This window comes from Barbus barbus (genome assembly GCF_936440315.1).
Source record: "Barbus barbus genome assembly, chromosome: 1".
NCBI lineage: Eukaryota > Metazoa > Chordata > Actinopteri > Cypriniformes > Cyprinidae > Barbus > Barbus barbus.
The window spans coordinates 17,245,896-17,266,440 of NC_136729.1; the positions used below are offsets into that span (position 1 = coordinate 17,245,896).

The 20,545-nt window shown below is 37.1% G+C and overlaps 2 protein-coding genes across 2 annotated transcripts in view; both read right to left on the reverse strand.

Annotated features, from left to right (window-relative positions):
* LOC306875357 (nuclear receptor ROR-alpha B) overlaps positions 1-10,013 on the reverse strand; it is a 38,109-nt gene extending 28,096 nt beyond the window's left edge. Inside the window, exon 1 of the mRNA XM_079425865.1 lies at positions 9,642-10,013. Coding sequence (XP_079281991.1) covers positions 9,642-9,801 — 160 coding nt within the window. The 5' untranslated portion in view covers positions 9,802-10,013. The remainder of the gene's footprint in view (positions 1-9,641) is intronic.
* Positions 10,014-11,006: 993 nt separating this feature from the next.
* LOC306873177 (intermembrane lipid transfer protein VPS13C-like) overlaps positions 11,007-20,545 on the reverse strand; it is a 49,124-nt gene continuing 39,585 nt past the window's right edge. The window contains exons 74-85 of the mRNA XM_079422277.1: positions 19,672-19,805; positions 19,493-19,574; positions 19,247-19,360; positions 18,732-18,807; positions 18,467-18,630; positions 18,333-18,378; positions 18,073-18,196; positions 15,298-15,412; positions 13,161-13,252; positions 12,957-13,080; positions 12,746-12,829; positions 11,007-12,310 (exon numbers count right to left, since the gene is read on the reverse strand). Coding sequence (XP_079278403.1) covers positions 12,212-12,310; positions 12,746-12,829; positions 12,957-13,080; positions 13,161-13,252; positions 15,298-15,412; positions 18,073-18,196; positions 18,333-18,378; positions 18,467-18,630; positions 18,732-18,807; positions 19,247-19,360; positions 19,493-19,574; positions 19,672-19,805 — 1,254 coding nt within the window. The 3' untranslated portion in view covers positions 11,007-12,211. The remainder of the gene's footprint in view (positions 12,311-12,745; positions 12,830-12,956; positions 13,081-13,160; positions 13,253-15,297; positions 15,413-18,072; positions 18,197-18,332; positions 18,379-18,466; positions 18,631-18,731; positions 18,808-19,246; positions 19,361-19,492; positions 19,575-19,671; positions 19,806-20,545) is intronic.

The window sequence follows — 20,545 nt, forward strand, 5'->3', positions numbered from 1 at the left end:
TTTCACAGCATGAGAAAAAGGTCATGATGTCGGCTTTATAAAGACTACCGCCCTCTCATGGTGCAGAAAAACAATGCATGCAATCAAAATCCTCAAATCCACTAACTATTGAACTTGAGCATCATTATAAATAAACAGGCAAATAAAAGGGAAAAACATCAACATTTATGTCAAATCTGCTGTAGTGTACTGAAAACGTCTCCTGAAGATAAAGTATTTCTTATATAGAGGCAAAAAATGAGAGCACAGAAGGAGAGGCAGAAATAGCAAAGCACCTATGAGAGATAGAGAGAGAAAGAATAAAATACACTTTGAATGTAGACTTTATATAATCCCAATCACTAAGGATTAGCTTCATTTTACATAAGACCACGGCTCGGCTCTCTCCTCCCTCCCATCCGAATGCTGCATCTGTCAAATTACTCATTTTAGCCACTGCCAGATTTCCACTAACAACAAACCCACTAGCATCTCCTCTCCGAATGACCGGCGCTCATGTTTTCACTTGATAGTCTGGACCAAATTAAACATTTAATCTTGGAAAAGGTAACTGTCAGAATCCATTTTAAATCCTGACGTTTGCTAGTTTGCTTAAACATTGATGTGGACTGACGCATATTATTAATAGCACCCACACCGTGACACTTTTAGCAGGTAAATAATCGGAGTTTGCCTTTTCCCCCACTGAAGGGAAGTGGTGTAACTGAGAGCAGCTAATGCATCTGAGTCACCAAATCACACACACACACACACACACACACATTTACAGCCAGCCATAACATTACAATTCAAGCAGACACCTAACAGTGACAGACATGATGATGAAGCATCTTTAAGAGCTGTTCATGGAAGATGTTTATTTGACAAACTAGTCGCTGTAGGTGGAAGCATACGTGTTTAAGTGCAGCGAAACTGAGACAGAGCTGGTGAATTCAATCCTACCGCTGCTGTGTTTAACAGGATGGAGGATGAGTTTAATGGAAAAATGTAATGGCTTTATTGACGTCATCTCCGCTTTAAAATTCCACATCGGTCTTACTCTGGATGCAGATTTCCCCGGGCCACAGTCATGTCTGCCTGCTTCTTACTGCGCCGCTCACTCTCACAATCTCAAATTCATCAAAGATTGCTCATCAGCACAAACCCCCTCTGCTTTTCATCTAATCCACAACACTACTGCATTGGCATAGGGGAAAGGCATTTTCTTTCAGATGTTATCTCATGGTTTTAGTTTAAGAACAAAAGCGAATGAAAAGCCTGACGATGCCAAAGACACCTGACGAAACGAGAGATTCGCATAGGCAACGCCTAGTTTTAACTGATGCGCTGGTTGGGACAACTGGTTTGCCCTGTTTGGATGTAGCCAGCGTCACGCCTAAAACTTTCCTTGTGTAATGTAAACAGACATCCCACTATTTTAACTCGCATCTTTACCTAAGGGGCAGTATAAGAGCAGATAGAATTAGAGAGAGAAATGGAAGAAAAGTGAAAAATGGAGGATACACTTTTATTCAGCAAGTATGCATTGAATTGATAAAGTGACAGCAAAGAATTTTACATAGTTATAAATGTTATAAATAAATGCTTTTCTTTTTTTATTCATCAAAGAATGCTGAGAAAAATGCTTCATGGTTTCCACAAAATATTAAGGAGCACAACTCTGTTTCTTGATCACCAAATCGCCATATTAAAATGATTTCTAAAGGATCATGTGACACTGAAGGCTGAAGTAATGGCTGCTGAAAATTCAGCTTTGAAATCCCAGGAATAAATGACATTTAAATAAGTATTTGAATAGAAATCAATTTTAAATTATTACTGTGTTTTTGATCAATTAAGAATTTTTCTGGTAAGACTTGGTGAACAGAAGACACTTCTTTAAAAAAATATTTAAAAAAAAAATCCATACAGATTCCAAATACTGGAACAATTTTTTTTCTAGGGGTGCTTTTGTATGTTGATTTCAAACATGTAGTTTACCAATTAGAACTTTCCTTCTAGCTCTTATATAAAATGCAAAAACATATCACTGAGATACAACAAAAGAAGTGTAAACTATATTGTAGAGGTTGGATTTAATCAAAAAGTTGAATTGTATTCTCAAGCCAAGTACATTTTTACAACTGTCTGGTCGAGGCCAAAACATTTTTATAATCACCTGTTAAAAATTTAAAAGTTTGATTCATTGTTTCACTATCTAAATTTTGCATTATAATATTCTATTTATTTACAGGTTCCTACTGTAATCACTTTATAGTGTGACAATATAGCCTATAAGGTGTGTTCAATAAACTGTATCTTTTTTCTGGGCAATGACAAAACAAGAACATGAGAACAGGACATACTGAACATTTATCAAAAGCTGAACTGGTACTTCTCTATGGTCAATGTGGATACAGTATAACTTCAACAAGAAGGTCTGTGGTAACAACCCAGTGGATGGTGTAAATAACTTCAGTTCTGCTATTGTATAAAGCACTAAGAGACTTATAAAGTTACATTTCTGGTTCACTAAATATTCCTGCCTGACACTGGCCACTTAAAATAAGATGGCCTGTTTTAAAAGCTCTAATTACAAAGTCTTTAACAACTGATAACAGAGTAAAATACAACACTGATCACAAGAAGAAAAAAAATCCCAGCTTTATGAAATAACAGTTGTTCTCTCATTGTACTGTACCTCGGCTATGGCACATCGCACACCAGCTTATATGCAGATGTGCTGTGTCAGGGCAGCCTTTACCAGTGGGAGAACTGTCACTGAAGACAAATAGCCTGGCCTCAATCCAGTAGCTTAATGAATGAGATGTTTACTCTTACGTGGCAGAGGCCAAATGGCCTATTCAGCAAAAAAGACACGTTCACTTAAATAAAACTGTATGTGTAATTACTCAAAAAGATCAGATTATTACTGCTAACTTTATTATGCTTACTATATTATTAATTAATAATATTTAGTAGGCCTGCATGCACAAAATTTCAAATTAATTGTGAAATGATAACTAACTTCATTTCAACCTTTAGATCATGTGAAACTGAATATGCCATCTATACAATGCGTTAATAGGGTTTAGTGTTTATTCACTATATGAACATCAGTGTCTACAGCTTTTAATGTTTTTGTCATGAGAAATATTTCTACCTATAACAGAAAATTCTGATAAAATACAGCTAAACCTGAAAAAAACAGAAGTCACCTTAAAAAGATCAAGTGTTACTATATTTTACAGAACAATGACTGAAAATGTACATCCATCAAAATGATGGATCGTCTAACTTTAAAACTGAAATTGTGAAACGGGCTGGATTTGGCCTGTGGGCTACCATTCGAACAGGCCTGCTATATAGTACTGCGTATTATTCTGAACTCAAGCACTAAAGGCCCATTCACACCAAGAATGATAACTATAAAGATAACTATATTAGCGTCCACACCAGCGAACGATAACGATTCTGATTGGATGTCAATGTTTGTATCGTTCATCAGGTGGAAGAAATCGTTCTGAAAGTGATTCCAACGATATTGTTTCTCTATGCCTTTATTGTTATAGCTGTGGTATGGACTCTGCTATTCTTTAATATTGAGAACGACTTTTAGAACTATATCTTTATCGTTATCGTCCTTGGTGTGATGGGTTCAATTCCCAAGAATAAACTGTATGTAAAGTTTGTCACTTTGGACAAAAACGTCTGTAAACCCATTAAGTGCTGCCCTTGTGCAGGTATCACAGGCCATATTAAAGGAAAACCGGACGCATCCTGAATGTTTATTCACTCACTTCTCTGAGCTGAATTAACAATGTGCCGTTTAAGATTATGGTTAGTCTGCCAGCTGCTCTGACATCATTCAACAAAAGTGTAACTTTCTGCCAATGCCACGAATCATCCATCCATCCAGGAATGTGTGTGTGTGTGTGTGTTCCTCCAGCTGCACAAGAGAAACTAAGATGTTTTGTCCAGCCTGCCTGACATGACACTCTGACAAATTTTAAACTGGAACGCAGCTCACTGGAAAATAGGATTCAACACGTAACATCTTCTCTTGGAAGGTCAGTGTGCGTACTGACAATTTATCAAATTAAAGAGAGATTAGATGCTTCAACTAAACTCAAGCACTAAAGCTTCTGTCGCAAGAAGGCTGTGAACATCAGTGATGATGAAATAGTCACTCAAAGAAACATTCCTGCAGAGAAAAGAACTTGCAAAAACAGCAGGGATGTGCAAAATTGCATATTTTCAAATCTGACTGGCCAGTTGACTGAACAACTCATAGACTAAACAACATATTTTTGACTAGTCTGTGGGTTGGCTGATCAACAAGTTGACTAATAAGTCCCTGTATAATTTGGTTGGTTCTTGGCCATATTTGCAATGCTTCTAGACAGCCATTTCGGGCATCCAAGACCACCTCCTATCTACTTGAATGGGTAAACACCGAAATCGCAAAAACTGCTTGGCAAACCCACATTTAAATAACATATTTCAAATCAGCAGCAAAATCTGACATGAACTTTTCCATAAATGTTGTTTCTATGCTCAAACAGCATTAAAAAGTATATATTTCAAGTTGGTCCAGCCAATGAGCAAGTACAGTCCCAATGCGTATCTCAGGACACTGACTGTTTCTATGGGAACTGGAGTTTCTAACGGCAGCTGCAGGAATGCGATGACTTAACCAACTGATGATTGTCTCTTATTTAGTTGGAAGGCACCATATTGAACTTTCTCCCATTCGTAGTAATATGAGGGAACCATCTGAAAATGCTATGCCAAAACAATTTCAAGACATCTTTATTTTTATAGCGCTTTATAAAACGGAGGTTGTTTCAAAGCAGCTTCACAGTAGTAAACAGGAAAGCAACAGAATCAATGATGCAAATTAAAAAAAATGAGACAAGTCTAAAATTCTGTTGTAAAGCAGCTGCAATAGCAAGACAATAGTGTCATTATTCAGCTCCAGTTCAGTTCAGTTCAATAACTGTGTGATGTTCATTCACTATAATTAGTCCTTCTGAAGGACCCATTACTAAAATATAAAAAGTTTTTTTTTTTTTTTTACGAAGAAAAGCAATTGAATTGATACTGTAATAAAATTAAAAGTGTGCTAAATTTTTTTCACATAATTAGATAATTGGCTTATTTTGTCATGATTGTACTAGGAAAAATTACTAAAATATTATCTGAAAAATAGTTTATTTTAAATGTTCAGTATTTTCTATGTATTAACTTTTTTTCTACACACTTTAAATGTAAACATGATGATGTAGAAACATTTTGAATTCAATTTGACAATTTTATTTATTCTGTTACAAACTAGGGCTGTCAGTAGAATAAAATTATTTCAATTAACTGACCCGTCGCCAGGAGTTTGATTGACAGGCGACCTGACCAATCATTACACCGAATCTGCCATTTTGTCCGACAAACAAATCAGATGGGAGAGAAGATTAACATCGGTGGACTTTTAACTTGGAAAAATGGTGTGTTGACATCTTTCCGTGGTTGAAAAAAAGATACCTTCTAGTGTTCATTCATGTTTATTTCATACTAATTACTTATTTGATACTAGTTAAGAGGCAGAGATGATCATTCTCATGCTGCTTGAACTGAGGCACTACAGCGATCTGTCACGACACTTTAAAGAGCCACAAAACAGCATTTGTAGTTTGAATTTCTTACAAAATTTGAAAGTCTTGTCTGTTGGCACGTTGTCAGTGTCCTCTTTGCTTCGCGATGTATTTTTCACAGCATGAGAACATGATGTGTGGTGTGAGAGCACCATGGCTTGTTGGAAGTAGCAACTAAGTGTCTTTGCGAAAGGTCAATTTCATGGTTTTCGACTTCATATGGTCTTTAGAAATCAGGACCCCAGAGCTAGTCAGCCTCACTAACCAATTAGCTCCACTCCTACAGAGCACAAACGTCAACTCTTTGACCTACTAATCATTGATTCTATTACACAATATACCAGAATGATTCACGAGGAACCTGTGAGGTGGAGTTGCTCTGAATGTAAACCATCTAGTAGCTTACTGGTACATGCTGCAGGGGAAACACGAGGCCATGTGGCAAGACTAGAACCACGGTTACAGCCCAGCGGGGAGTACACAGAATACAGTGCAGAGTATTCAGATAAACTCAGCCAGAATGCTCGGCCCCCTTTCTTCTGGAATCTCACTGTGCAAGAAGGTAAAAAACAGCCAAAAAAAAAAGAAAACACCATTCCAGCAAATGTCATCTTAACTACGTGTTCCCCTCTGACTTAGTATAAGTGGTTTACAAGGCGAGTCATTTTCAGCTCAGGAATGGAGATATTTCACTTTGCTGTAAAGGGGTAAAGACAGCAAATCTTTAATTTTTTATTTGGCATTTCAAACCAAATACAAAACCTTGGACATAAATGGAGATTTACATGACAAATGGACAATTTCCTGGAACTACTGACTTTGGTAAATGAGTGTAAAGTGAGATTCCAAACATCAGAGTGTATCGTGTAATCAAATATTCCACCAGATGGACAACGCACTTGTCCTCTACCTAAAAGCAGCAGATTCGTATCTACTCGAGAGCTTGCCTTCATATCAACAGCTCCTCAACAACCGCATTTACAATCACTTCAGTGTTCTGTACTTTTGAACCGTCTAAATCCACAGCAATTCTCAGGTTACCGTGAGGCCTGGTAGTCAATTAGCCCAGAGCGAGTGATCCTACATAACCCTCTGTTTGATAAAAACACCTCCTCTCATCAAACGTCATGCTATGGCCATTTTGCAACTGCTTTGGAGAGTGTGTAAAGTACTTTGCCTTGCAACATTAGATGGGGCGCACCTGTAGCCAATTATGCCTGTCACCACTGCAACAACACTCCATCGCAATGCAAAAAGCCAAGCTAGGGTGTTTGCTCTCTTTCTGTGAGTCTTTCCTAGTGTATGCTCATTGTTCTGTGCGTCTCCACAATTCCAGACAAGACCTCGTCAAAAAGCCAGTTCTAAAACACTGATTGTATCGACTTTGCTTATTCCCCTCACTTGCATATTCATTCCACTGGAAACACACATCCTAATTCAGTCTTATTCAATTTAAAAATGCAAGCCTTAATTATCATATTATTAGATGATAACCCGGGACGTCCTACTCAAAGCTTATGCACTCATGCATTATTAAGACACTACCAATATTCAACAATACTGCAGGAAATATTCAATAGAAATATTACAAAACAACTGCTTTACTACATTTTACTGCTGAAGCCACTTATTTTAAATGTTTCTGTATGATGTTGCAGCAGTCAACTGGTACAGATCAGAGCTTTCCTGAATTCTGAAGTTGTGAATATGAGTTCTACAAATATGTGAACCCTTTTTACAAGTTGAAATTTCAAGTCACGGTAATTCTGGAATGGTATGAACACACCTTTATATTACTCAGAATGACCACTTCTAATTCAAGTGGACATGGTTATTATATTGTTCACCATTTTGTCTGCTTGGACATATCTAACACAGCTCTTTCCTTATTTATTTTTTGCATCTGAGCTGTGAGTGAAGCACAATCTTACGGTCCACTGCACAATAGCCTCAAGTGGACATAAGATGCTCAGCGATGGCCTTGCACATTTTTGGCTGAGTGCTAGTGTGTAGCCACTTGTCCACCCTGAGGCCCACCACCTCCACTGGAGTGAAGAATTTGCGGAAACACAGTTATGTAACTAACATCAGCTTGGGTAGGTAGTCCCTGGACTTGAGTAAAATAAGGAGCTTTTAGATAGACTGCTGACAGGAAACTGCTGCTAAGGCTGAAGAAGACTCCTTAAAGAGACAGTTCACCCAAGAATGACATACGGGGTGATTATATAAATGACAGAATTTCCATAGTCTGTGCATGGGTGTGAGACACAAAAGTTGCGATGTAATGGAAGTAACGAATAATCTTTTCTCCCACACTGTGACGTACATCTGAGTTAAACAGATTATATAAAAAAAAAAAAGTAGGGCAGGGATTTGTTTCGATCCATTGTTTGCTGATTAGATGGAGTCAAATATGAATGCCAGCTTGAAAAATAACTTACAGATGAAAAAGTCATGGATGAATCATTCACAACAAGTTCATAGGGTAATATATAGGGTGAATTTTAATTCCATGCTGACTTTATTGGTCTTCATGATGTTTCATAATAACACCTTACATACAATCAGAAATATTTAACTCAATGCCAGGGAACAATTTACTATGGAGACAGGGCCATAGTGATTACAGCATCTGAAGAAATTCTTTGACCATCCATTCATGTGCATTTTTTTAATAAATGAATCCTAAATCACTCCTATTTGCTATGATGTAAACCTCAGCCAGTGAAAAAGATGTGTACACGTTTGAGTGTTGCGCACCGTGAAATTACTCTTTAATCCCGGGCGAATCTTTTGGCCAATCCTTAGGGAAAGTTATCTTAAACAAGCAGGAGAATTTGAGAATATAGGTTAGCGGGTTAGGAGTGTCAGACCCTTTTTCCGAGCCCCAAATGAGACTCCTTCCTCGGCCGGATCCATAAGCATACCTGCCTCCGTCCTCTGGTTACATAACAGAGCAACTAGACAGCGTGTCCGCGAAGAGAAAACGGTACAAGCGTGTCAACACACAGGGAAAATAACGCCCTACATTAAAAACCGCAGTAGTCATGATAACATAAAACCCCATTTGTTTACACGAGCAGTAAAAGACGTGAAAATATCCCTTCATATCCTCTCCTTCTGTGTGTGTGTGTGTGTGTGACTTCACCTGTTACATAACAGCGCTCCACACACAAGCAAGCACAGCGCAACGCCTGCCAGACACAGGGGCGGCGTCTCAATACCAAATAAACTGCCTATTTAGACAGCATTTGAAGACTACATAATCGCACACAGTGCCCAAATATTCTGCATGGGTAGGCAGCTCAAGCAGGTTTTGAGGCACAGCCGCAGACATGACTGCCACAGACAAGCAGACCTGAAATCTGCTCTGACTTAACGATGCCAACTATGATAGTCTACCGAATGACACATTAACCGATACTTCTATGATTTATAACCCCAAATCAGAGATACAAAAGGGGTGTGGCTGTCCCATGTAAAACAAACGGCTTTGTGCTATGAAATCACCACTTTGCTATGCAAACGTTGTCTCGTCTGTGTTTTGTGCACTAACATACGTTGCATTAAAGTACGTGTATTATTAGTGGTACTGAAACGCGGACACGTTTGGCCACAGTTTTGTCTATCGACGTACAAACACAATGAGAGCAGGAGTGGATTAAGCTGTGACAGTCGTGAAAAACGACAACACTTCTTCATTAACTGCTAAACAGCATGCGAGCAATTAATCGATCAGACACGACAGTGGCCAGGAATATTTGGTCTCGCCTACAAATATGTATATTATCAGTTAATTTGAACAAAGCGTGCATGTGCTTCCACCAGGCCTCCATATATGTAAAATAACATGACGTTTAATCTGTTTAATCCATTGTAAATTCAACGCTAATATGAATCAGGTCACGTGCAAGGTCTAAAGTTCAAGATTAGGCTCAAATTTGATCTCCGTGAACTTGATTAAGCTGGAAAATAATTCACAAGCAAGTCTGGGTTCTGTTCTTCAAGCCTTACCCCTGTTGGTACTTGAGCAACTCTGCCGCCGAACTGGTGCTGGTTTGTCGGGCTCAGCCTTGCTGTCCAGTTTCACCGGGCTGTCCTCCACCGAAGCGTCCGCTTCAGAAGCGCTCTTGCGCGGCGACGCGACGGACTCTGACGGAGACTCCATGTTCATCTGCAGGTTTCAGTTACTAATACAATGGGATCGCTTTGTCGAACAACTAGGATTCGTTTTACATCGTCTTTTGGTGCGGATTGCACTTGAGCGTGTGACAGATCTGTTAGTGTTCATGGGAGCGGGTGTGGCCCTTCTGTCCGCAGACAGCGCTGTTGAGCGCGAGACACGGTCCCACCAAACATACACCGACATGCTCTAAACATTACAGCAAAGCCATATGTGGCACATTTTGCTTATGTTTTATTAGCATGGGTGTTTATTGTAGTTGCTTGCATCGTAATTTAGTTGGTTGCAGCCATGATTCAGCTAATACAAATGTAAATGTAGCCTAATTTAGAAAAATGTAATTTGTATCTAAAATAAACTAGAATCAAATTTATTTTGCACCTTTTGGTAGTAAAAGTAAAAATCCTAATTGCTATCCCAAATCGTATCGTATTTCAAATTCATAAATATGCTTTATTTGTTAACTTTGTTTTGCAATTAATCTTGTTTAAATGGCTTAATGAGTCTGTGAGTTGTGAACTTTTAATCACTAGATCCCCACATGGAAAGGCACGTCGTCAATATTTGAGCCATATAGGCTAACGTTTTGAGAATAATAATTTAACAATTCCTCTGCGTTGTCCAGTCCTTTGTACCAAGATGCAGCATGTTATTAATAAATGTACGTATTTTTCTCAGTAACCTGAAGTCTCTCTCTCTTACACACACACAGAGGAGAGAGAGAGACAGCATGCTTGACATGTGATGAGCGAACATGCTGCTGACGTACTTCCGCTAGTCGCCGTTCCAGAGCTTGTACATTCATGTTGCCATGTATGAAGTTTATCGTATAGCTAGAATCGCAAAATAAGAAAGACAGACAAACACCAGATTTATGAAGAGCCCAAAACATTTATTTGGGATCCTGCTTCTGACCGTCTTAAGTTTTTAAAGAGTATTTTACTATTGAGAATTGCAACCTTTACAGACACTATTCCTCCCATAAAAAATAGATTTGCTAGATTACACGTAATAACGTTAATTATGAAAATATGCACTATAGAGCTTTAGTTAGAAAATGATTTAGATAAAAATGTCTTGAGATAAATACGTAGTTTTTAGTGGAGTCCGTTCTAAGGATCCTTTTAATTGACACTACAATGAAGTTTTTTGTACAAAAAGAAATCCACTTCTCTACTTTGTTCATTATTTTTTTTAATCCAATTTGATTTTCTAAAGTTTAGTCAAGGTGCATTCAAAGTGCAATACTATATTTTTAAACACAGTGGCATGAACTTAAAAGATAGTTTTCACAATAGAGTTCAGTCATGAGACTGATATTAGATTAGATACTGCAGTTTTACTGCTCTGCATTGACGTATGTTACAGCACACTGAATGTTTCTGAAAACAGCTTTTATCTAGAGAGGCAGATGAGATCTGGAGATTCTTATATAACACATGACATTCCTAATGTTTGCATTGGATTAGTGGAGATTATTTATGACGTTTGGTGTCGTTAGCTGTTACAGCTGTCTACACACAATGGCATTGACTTGTGTGTGTATGTCTGGTCAACTGATGCATAGGAAAAAAAGAGGACATGGAAAGACCCACAGCAAAGGGCATGGGATAGCCAACCTCTCCTTTCCTGCCCACACCAGGCCGATAGGGGTCACTTGCACCCGCGTACAGGAAGCCCAGTTACTTAGCAACATGGAGAGGATCCATTGCCAGGTGCTTTGACATTACATTCACTGTACATAATTGTGGAAAACAGCGCAATCTTTCCTTGCCATATAGCCACGCGCTGTTTACTCACATCTTTGTTCCTTCCAAAACAAACAAGTAACCATGAGAGGTAAAGCTACGCTCATATCATAGTCTCCACCTCAAATAGTCTGCCATTTTTACAAACTGTGGAACAGCAGTGACACAGATAGCACTTTTTTACTACATAGTCATAGTATACTATGTCTTTGAGGGAAGTGCAAGGGACAAGAGATGCATGTGTGTCTGTAAAACAATACAAGAGAGATCAAAACATTGCAATATTATAATTGTTAAGATAAGAGATATTTTGTGTATTATACGTGTCACTGTTGAGCAAAACCTTTTTTGACAGGATTTGTAATCAAGGTAAGTGAGCTAAACTGGACAAGCCTCACATTGCACATTACAGGTGTATATTGAAGTGATGTATTTTTATAGCAAGTGCAAAATAATCTAACAAAATAATTAATCTCTTTAGTTTTCTCCCATCATCAAGACCTATCTCAAGCAAACATGACAACAAGACAAAGTGCTTAAACATCAAAACAAAATCTAATTCTAACTCTTCTAACTTCTAAGAGATACATTCAAAACTCCAGTGCCAAAATATGTGTTTTACACATGATTGATACTTTGAATGCAAGGCTTATTTAAACGTTGCCCGTTTTGATGAAGCGCTGTGATTTCTGCCGTGCCATCTGATATTGCTTGCGTGCAGACTGGGCACTGTCGATTCCTTCTCGCAGTCTCTGTGGAGTGTGAAGCAAAAGAGGTCATAGAGGCCACAGTTTGTTTTTGACAGAAAATGAAAAGCAGTCATTTTGATAGCTACGCACTTTTTTTACTGTAAAGGCATGTGAGCATGAAAGAGATAAAACTAGTGCAACCTGTGTAACTAGCTTAATCACAACTTCGCATCTGTAAAATAACTAGCGAAATGCAAAATGCCCAGTGACATTCAGTGCAGAGGATCCATTGGTAAGCAAGTGATGTAATAATATATTTCTCAAATCTGCTCCAATGAAAAAACTAAATCATTTATATTATAGATGGCCTGAAGGTAAATCCATTTTCAGCAAATTTGCAATAGTGAACTATTCCTGAAGCTAAATAACAATTTTCAAGCAGCAGTTTTAAGTTACAATCCACACAAAATAAACAAAACACACATCTGTGATGTTTACCTCAGCCGTGCCAGCATGTCTCATGTGTATCACTTTCACTAGCATCTGTCCGTCCTTCCTAATAAGGTTAAATTTGTTCTGTTCCTGCACCAACATCCAGATTGTTGTCAAGCAATGTTAATTAATTGATCATGACTTTATCAGTATGTTTTAAATTATACACTTACTCCTGTGCGGTTAGGAAGCCTGTCAAAGAAAGTCATTTATGTACCTGGTAATATATCTTCAAATCTCCCCCTTCTGTGCTTGGAGGCCTTTGAAAATTCTCAAACTGACATTCCCATTCTTTGTTGAAATGTCCAATCACATCGATCTCCTTCACACACATCACTCTCCTGCATGATAGATAAAATAAATAAAAAAGGGAAAACTGGCAAAATGCCAATGTTTCATAATTGTTCTGTTGTTGGAATACCTGTTGGTGATAATGATGTTTGTTTTTCTGTGCCCTGGGTATTCATAGTGTTCTCTGAAGATCTCTCCATCCAAATATTTAATCTCAGACCTCTGAAAAACATACACACTCATACAGTACAATACACAAAATATAGCACACACTGCTGTAGCGACTGCACCCGAACACTCTTTCAGCAATAATGATCTGAATCATAATGAGCTAAAAAAAACAAAAACACAAATCATCCAAAATGCAACTGATCATGGCAAAGAGGAGTATTGATTTATTCCAGATTATTTGGGTCAAATCACAGGATTCAAGCAATTAATACAATTACAACACAGTAAAGCCACATTAAACAATTACATGACAATTATGAACCACATGTGTTATATAAGATATAGCGTATAAAGTATATAGGAAAAGACATCAGACATTAACTCTAACATGCACTGTAAAATGCCCATTTAGTGCATAGAAATAAGTTTGCATATATTAATATGCACATTTTTATGTATTCACAATGAATAATGTTTACATTACATTTTTAATAAATATATTTTATATAGACTGTAATATTGTGTTGTCAGATTAATGGAAATGTATTTACAGACATAAATTCAATGAAATTAAAATGAATTTTAGAAAAATAGACAAAATTTGGAAGTTTCTATTCCTAACAAATCTGATAATTGTTTAAATATTAATAATGAAAATCTATTGTTGTTTGCCAGTGTGGCTCTAAAGGCTTAAAACTAACTTGTTTTTTTTTTTTTTTTTTTAATTTCAAATAAAATATTCTGGCGAAAAATAAGATATTGACTAATGAGGTTATATTGAATATATTTGGCATTAACGGATACAAAATAAAAACATATACTGATATAAAACTGTCTGAGGTATAATGCTGGAATTATTTTTGGCAAAATTAATAGAGACAAATAAAAAAAAAAAAATTTCTAGATAGGAAAAGTAGCACAGCCAGAAAAGTGCACAAGACAGACAGCTTCAGATGCAGACTTAGGATAATATATCATTTTCTAAACACAACAATGTAACATTCGATTGTAGGTGGACCAGGCTAGACTGAGTCTAGTACTGGATATCCAGTTTGGTTCATTTAAGTGCTACAATGTCTCTGTTTTCTTAAATGTTTTCAGTAACATCTTTAAGGTAATACTCCCAATCCCATCCCCTACTCCCAATTTACATTTCCTCAGGCTGCATTTGGGAAAGGACAGAAAAGAGAGAAAAGGGAAAAATTAAATGAGTAGGCAAACAGGAATTCATTTCTTCACAGCAGGGTAGGAGTCAGTTCAACTTTGGAGTTTAAGGTCAGTTTTAATGAAGAATACAGCTGGAATTTGGTCGAGTTTAACACCACAGGTAAACTGAGTAAAAATGTAACTAATAGATATCCCCATACTTCCCCAGTTGAATAATCACAGCACAATAAGACAATTAGTTTTGTTTACCTGAAAATGATGTTTAAATATGCACTAATTAACATACATTTCCTAAGCAGAAAGCTGAGCATTAAATAAAGCCAAGTTCAATATTCTCTTATTTTTGCTGACATATTAGAATTAAAAAAAAAATTATAAAGGGGATTTTGAACATCTCTGTTTATTATCCCATAAATCCATATTTATGGATAAAGTACTGACAACAGCCAGGAAAAAAAACACAAACATGTCTGAAGAAATAAAATGTTACATAAATCAGGATGATATATGAACAAACCCCTCTGTAAATGCCTTCAAAATATAAATAAGAATCAAAGTGGAAAGTTTGGCACATGTAAGTCCTACTGGCTCAGTACATGAGGAAAAACTTATTTCGATGCACTATAATTGAAATCTACAGATGCAAATATATAAAGTGTAATAAAATAAACAATTAAATGTGTATTTGGATGTTTTCTTTCCACTAGTCTGAAATATGACAATGTAATGAAAGCAAAATAGTCGAAAACCTCAAAATTGACAAGTGCATGACAAAACAATGGTTTTGCCTTAATCTGTCAAACTGACTCCAATCCTTGAAAACAATTTGACTGTTAGTAGATATAAATTAAAATAGAGGGTTATGCCGATTACATTCCTTCCCATCGGGGTCTAAGAGCCTGGTCAGTGGGGTTGACAGGTGACCTCACCTGAAAGAGGTCAAAGCCCTCCGACTCATGGTTGTCGTAGGGCCGTATGATGCCGTCCTCTTGTATGAGACGCAGTGGCCTTAATTTCGTCACCTCTTCAGTCGATTCTGCCACCCTGCAAATCAAGTCAGCAACAGCACGTTAGAAAACTCTCACAAAGACGACATCCTGTGATCCAGTGTTTTTCATCCATGTAAAACGCGTGGGCAATGGATGAGTCATTCTTAACAACAGGTAGTGAACAGAAGTTACTCAATTAAAGTTCATCTGAGCATGCCCGAACAGCCTTGAACAAACGCAATGCATCTCAAGAGTCACTGAAAAGCGTCAACCTACAACGTTTCTTTGTGCTATTGCGTGCAGTGTCTGATTCCTTAAGCCCTCGCTCACCTTTGGTTACTTCTACAGTGCGAGCATGGAAAAGCAATGTGATTAGTTCATACAGACAGTGCTTGATCAGTTCAGGTGTAAGAGATGGAAAGCAGAACGAATGGTTGGATGATTGAGCGCATATGCTAGAGAATCACTGTAGGGGGTGGGGTGGGGGGGGGCTCATCACTGTTCCAGCTTGTCGTGAAAGGTTTGGCATGAAAAAGCCAGGGGCGGGAACACCGTAAAACACAACAGATTGGCCAACTCATCTTTCCGGGGCAGAATTAATGCATGGGTGCCCAATGTGATTGGTTAGCCTGGTCATCGACTGCCTTTGAATGCATAATGCTTCTTTTGCTACTGGTTGGAGAGCGCCTGGTCACACCAGGCAGTGCAGTGTCGTAGAGTCCAGTGCATCAGCAGTGCAGTGAGCTCATGCGGTGGACTTGGTCTGACAAGGAGAGCAGTTGGAGAGAGGGACATCATCCAAAGTTCACCCAAAAATGATACTCATTTACTCAATCTCATGTCATTCCAAATCTGTACGACATTCTTTCTTCTGTGGAACACAAAAGACATTTTGTCCATATAATGAAATTCAATAGACCCTTTTCACATTTTATAACAAATATAGTTTTTTTTTTAATGTCCGTTTGATCCAATAGCTAATGAAAAAATGCAAGATAGTGTTTCTCTGACTATGTAAAAGAGGACAAAAATATGAAGAGACTGATTACATTGGTCAGATTTGTGTGTGTGTGTTTTCTGTTTATTTGTATGTCTTTTGATATGGATCTTTGAGCCTGAAAAAGTGAAATGAAACAAAAATTATATACTTTGCTAGATTTAAGATATTAATAACTGTGGAAATAACTTGTCAACTCATCTGTAAAAAGGACAAAAAAAAAAAAATGCTGAAACATTTTTAAAAATAACTTCTTTTATGTTCCACAGAAGAATGAATTTATTGCAGGTTTGAAATGACAAGGGTGAGTAAATAAATATTTTTTTTTTTTCAAACTATTCCTTTAACTATGATTATAAGGACATTACATACCATTCAAACCGTTGGTTTATAGTCAATTTCTCTTAAACATAGCTACAAGTGATTATACGTGCTTTATCTGTACTTCTTCTCCTTTCTATATCATCTCTGCTCCTGTCTGTGCTGCTCTGCTCATCAGACTTTCCATTGGTCCCAAAATGCACCAGTGAAAGGGGTGTGGAGATCAGAAGCAAATGTTACAATGATGGGAATTATAGGCACATTTTGATTAATCCAGTTATAAGGGGATTCTTGAACTGTAGATTATGGCAGAATGCTCTGCGCTACAGCTCACATCCTTTGCTTCCAATGATGCAGTGCTTACCTTTCAACCATTCATAGCCTGTAGATTAAAAAAATCATTCATGCTGCAAAATTCACTGTTTTTTCTTGGACCCAGGAAACAAGCAAACCCAACTGAGTGAATGCAGAGGGATCATTCACTGTCATGTCTTTGGGTAACATAGGCATAAGTACACATACATTCAGACTCCAGTCATACGCACATTTGTACACATACGCACTCATAAGCTTCCAAATACTCACTGAACTAAAAAGAACAAACACATCCAGGAATTAATTTATGAAAAACATGAAAAAAAAGAGTCACAAAATTAGTTAACACAGTAAAACAAAAACATGTGAGAAAAAAAATGCAAGACAACAAAGACATAAGAGACACAAATTAGGACACTGAAACTCAGTTGACAGCCGACAGCATGCTAGAAAATTGCCACAGGAATTATTTTTTATTAAATGTAAAGTATTTTTCTAGTCCTTTCAGAATGTATATCATTAATCTAATAATCTTTTCCAAAATGTATATATAAAGTACTCATAAGCGCTTACATAATACAATACATCAATGCATCTATGCCCAAGTAGGAAGAACAAGATTTCCAAGCTATATTTAGGGTGAGAGGAAATGGCCTCATGACTTCCATTCTGCAAAAATGAGTAAATGTGGCCCCCTCTTAAAACAGCTTGTGGTATTATACTACATACGAGTATTTAGGTTTAACAAAAAAATCTTCATTCAACTAAGAACTATGTGAATATATACAAAACCGTTTAAATATTTGGATTTGGTAAGATTTTTGTTTTTTGATAAAAAGTCTCTTATGCTCACCAAGACAGAATTTATTTGATAAAAAATAGATTAAAAACTGGTATTGTGAAATATTATCCCAATTAAAAGTAGTTTCTCTTTTTTTATTATATTTTAAATATCATACATTTATTCAAAACTTTACTAACCCAAAACATTTGAGTGGGAGTGTATGTACATGGTTGTCTGAATGTGAGTCTGTTTGCAGGCGTGTATGTAAATATAATATTCATGTACATGTTCCTCTCACCTCTGAATGCCCTGAAAAGTACTGCTTGCCATGTCTACGATGCCCCCTGTTGGTCTGGCCACCACTCCAACCAGGCCTTTCCCAATGCCCTTGAAGAAGCCTGCAGCCCCCTCTTTCTTTGCCCCTAAACCAATGACAGATTATTATTTGTGCATTTTCAGTTCCCAATAATATAATATTTACTTGTTATCTCATCACTGAATATAAAAACAGATCAGATTCATTCAAGTGTGTGTTACATCAGCAGTAAACCGCCATACCTTCCACAGGTTTGGTAACAATTCCTGTTACTCCACCAACCATTCCCTGAAGGAGAACAGAGACATAACAAAAGTCAAATACAATGGAAATACTTTGATGTTTTATTATTTGTGTAGGAACTTGTGTTCGGTACCTTGAGGAAGCCCATTCCTCCTTTAGCCAGACTCTCTCCAAAGTCTTTAGTGGGTCTGTTCATCTCCTCCCTCCGTTTCTGCTGATACTCTTTGTCCATAGTGATGGCAGCCAAGCCTTTTCCTACAGTGCCTGTTATACGAGACACCATGCCAGCTGCGCCCCCTGGGAAGATAATGTCAAAACAAAATAAGCATGTGCATTAAGGATCCTCTGTGAGTATATGTGGGTTTGAGGGAGAACAGTAGGAAAGCAGGGAGTCTTACCCACTGTATGGCCAAGTAAACTTCGAACACCGATAACAAAACCTTCTGCAAATTCCTCAGGTCCTTGAACAGCCCCCTACACACAAACAAATGCTAGTAATCTACAAATTATAACTTTACAATCTTGTAAAACATGACCCATGAAAGAACAGTCTTTTTAAATTTGAACTGTTGAACAAAAAAGCAAAAATATATATTATATTAATACATAAGTTATATAAATAAATCGTACAATTTTAGAGACATTTAAATAAAACAGCAGGCTGCATGTACAAAAAAAACAAACTTTAATTCTTTAGTTTAAGGATTAAATGATTTGATGATCATTTTAGTGGTCATAATATATCATTACATGCATTACAGTGGTGATTGATATTAAATATACCTCAAATACCTGTGGTATCATATAATCATACAATCTTATTTCTGGCATTTAAAAGATAACACGCTCACATTTGTAGTGAATTAAATGATGAGGCCTGAACGGATAGATAAATGAACAGCATGTGTCAGACCTGGATGGGCTCGTAGAAGAAAGCCTCCACTCCTTCTGATAAGCCTCGGATCAGCCCGAATGGATTTCCAAGAACATCCAGACCCAAAACCAGCACATACATCTGTGTTAGGAACTATGAGGAGAGAAACAGAACTTCTGAACTTCCTTCAGGTACAATGATTTAAAGTGAAAATGTAAGTATATTGAAGAGTGTTTGCTCATGTAATGAACTCTGACATTGCATGAGTGTATTTGGATCACCCACTTGTTCAGTGTAGTGTCTGATCACCGCCCACATCAGTTTTTCTCGCCGGTAGAACTGATATTTCACCTCAAAGTAAGCCAGTCTGAAACAAGACGACGTCAATCGATGTCCATGTGAATCTTATTTTCAAAGAACCATGTAAGTCAGTTTTAGAGTACATGCACAACGCAAAGTCTTACTTGAAAATCAGATCATCTACATCAGTGAGTGTGGCACCAATGCTTTTGAGCAGGAGGTTGACGGACTGGATGGCGACCATGTCACCCTGCTCAGATTCATCTCCACTGGAGCCCAGAGACAGACTCAGGTGCAGCTACACAAACACACACATAGTTTCTTAGATCAATCACAAACAATTACAGTACATGTCATTTTACAGTTTGATGCAGCTATCTGTCAAAGGTGTCCTCTTGCAATGTATCTATCATTTGACATTACTATAATATTCATAGCCTTTTAGACAAGTAAGCGTTTATTCAGTTTAGTCTTTCATATGTCAATAACCCAAATTCACAGCATTATACTGTAATATCAAAGTATATTTGGTCCTTCAAGCATATTACTTTTAATTGTTTTATTTTTTACATTAAAAAAGTATGTAAAAAGGTATGTGTTCTTTTGAACTTTCTGTCAAATTAAAGAAACCTGAAAAAAAATAGGTTTACACAAAAATATCTGTAATAACAATGGTTTTCAACACTGACAGTAATAAGAAATGAAATAAGAAATTTCCAAAGGATCATGTGACATTGAAGACTAGAGAAATGGCTGATGAAAAATCAGCTTTGCCATCACAGGAATACATTACATTTTAAAATATATTAGAATAGAAAACAATTTTAAATTGTAATAATATTTCACAATATTACTGTTTTCCTGTATATTTTATAAATAAATGCAACCTTGGTCAGACTTCTTTCAAAAACAATACAACTTTTTATCAACCCCAAACTACTGAATGGTAGTGGGTCCAACCATGCTGCATGTGGAAGACTGAAAGTAGGCCTCAGGTCTTATTTTAGATTTCAAATGTCTGTGACAAGTGACCTTGAA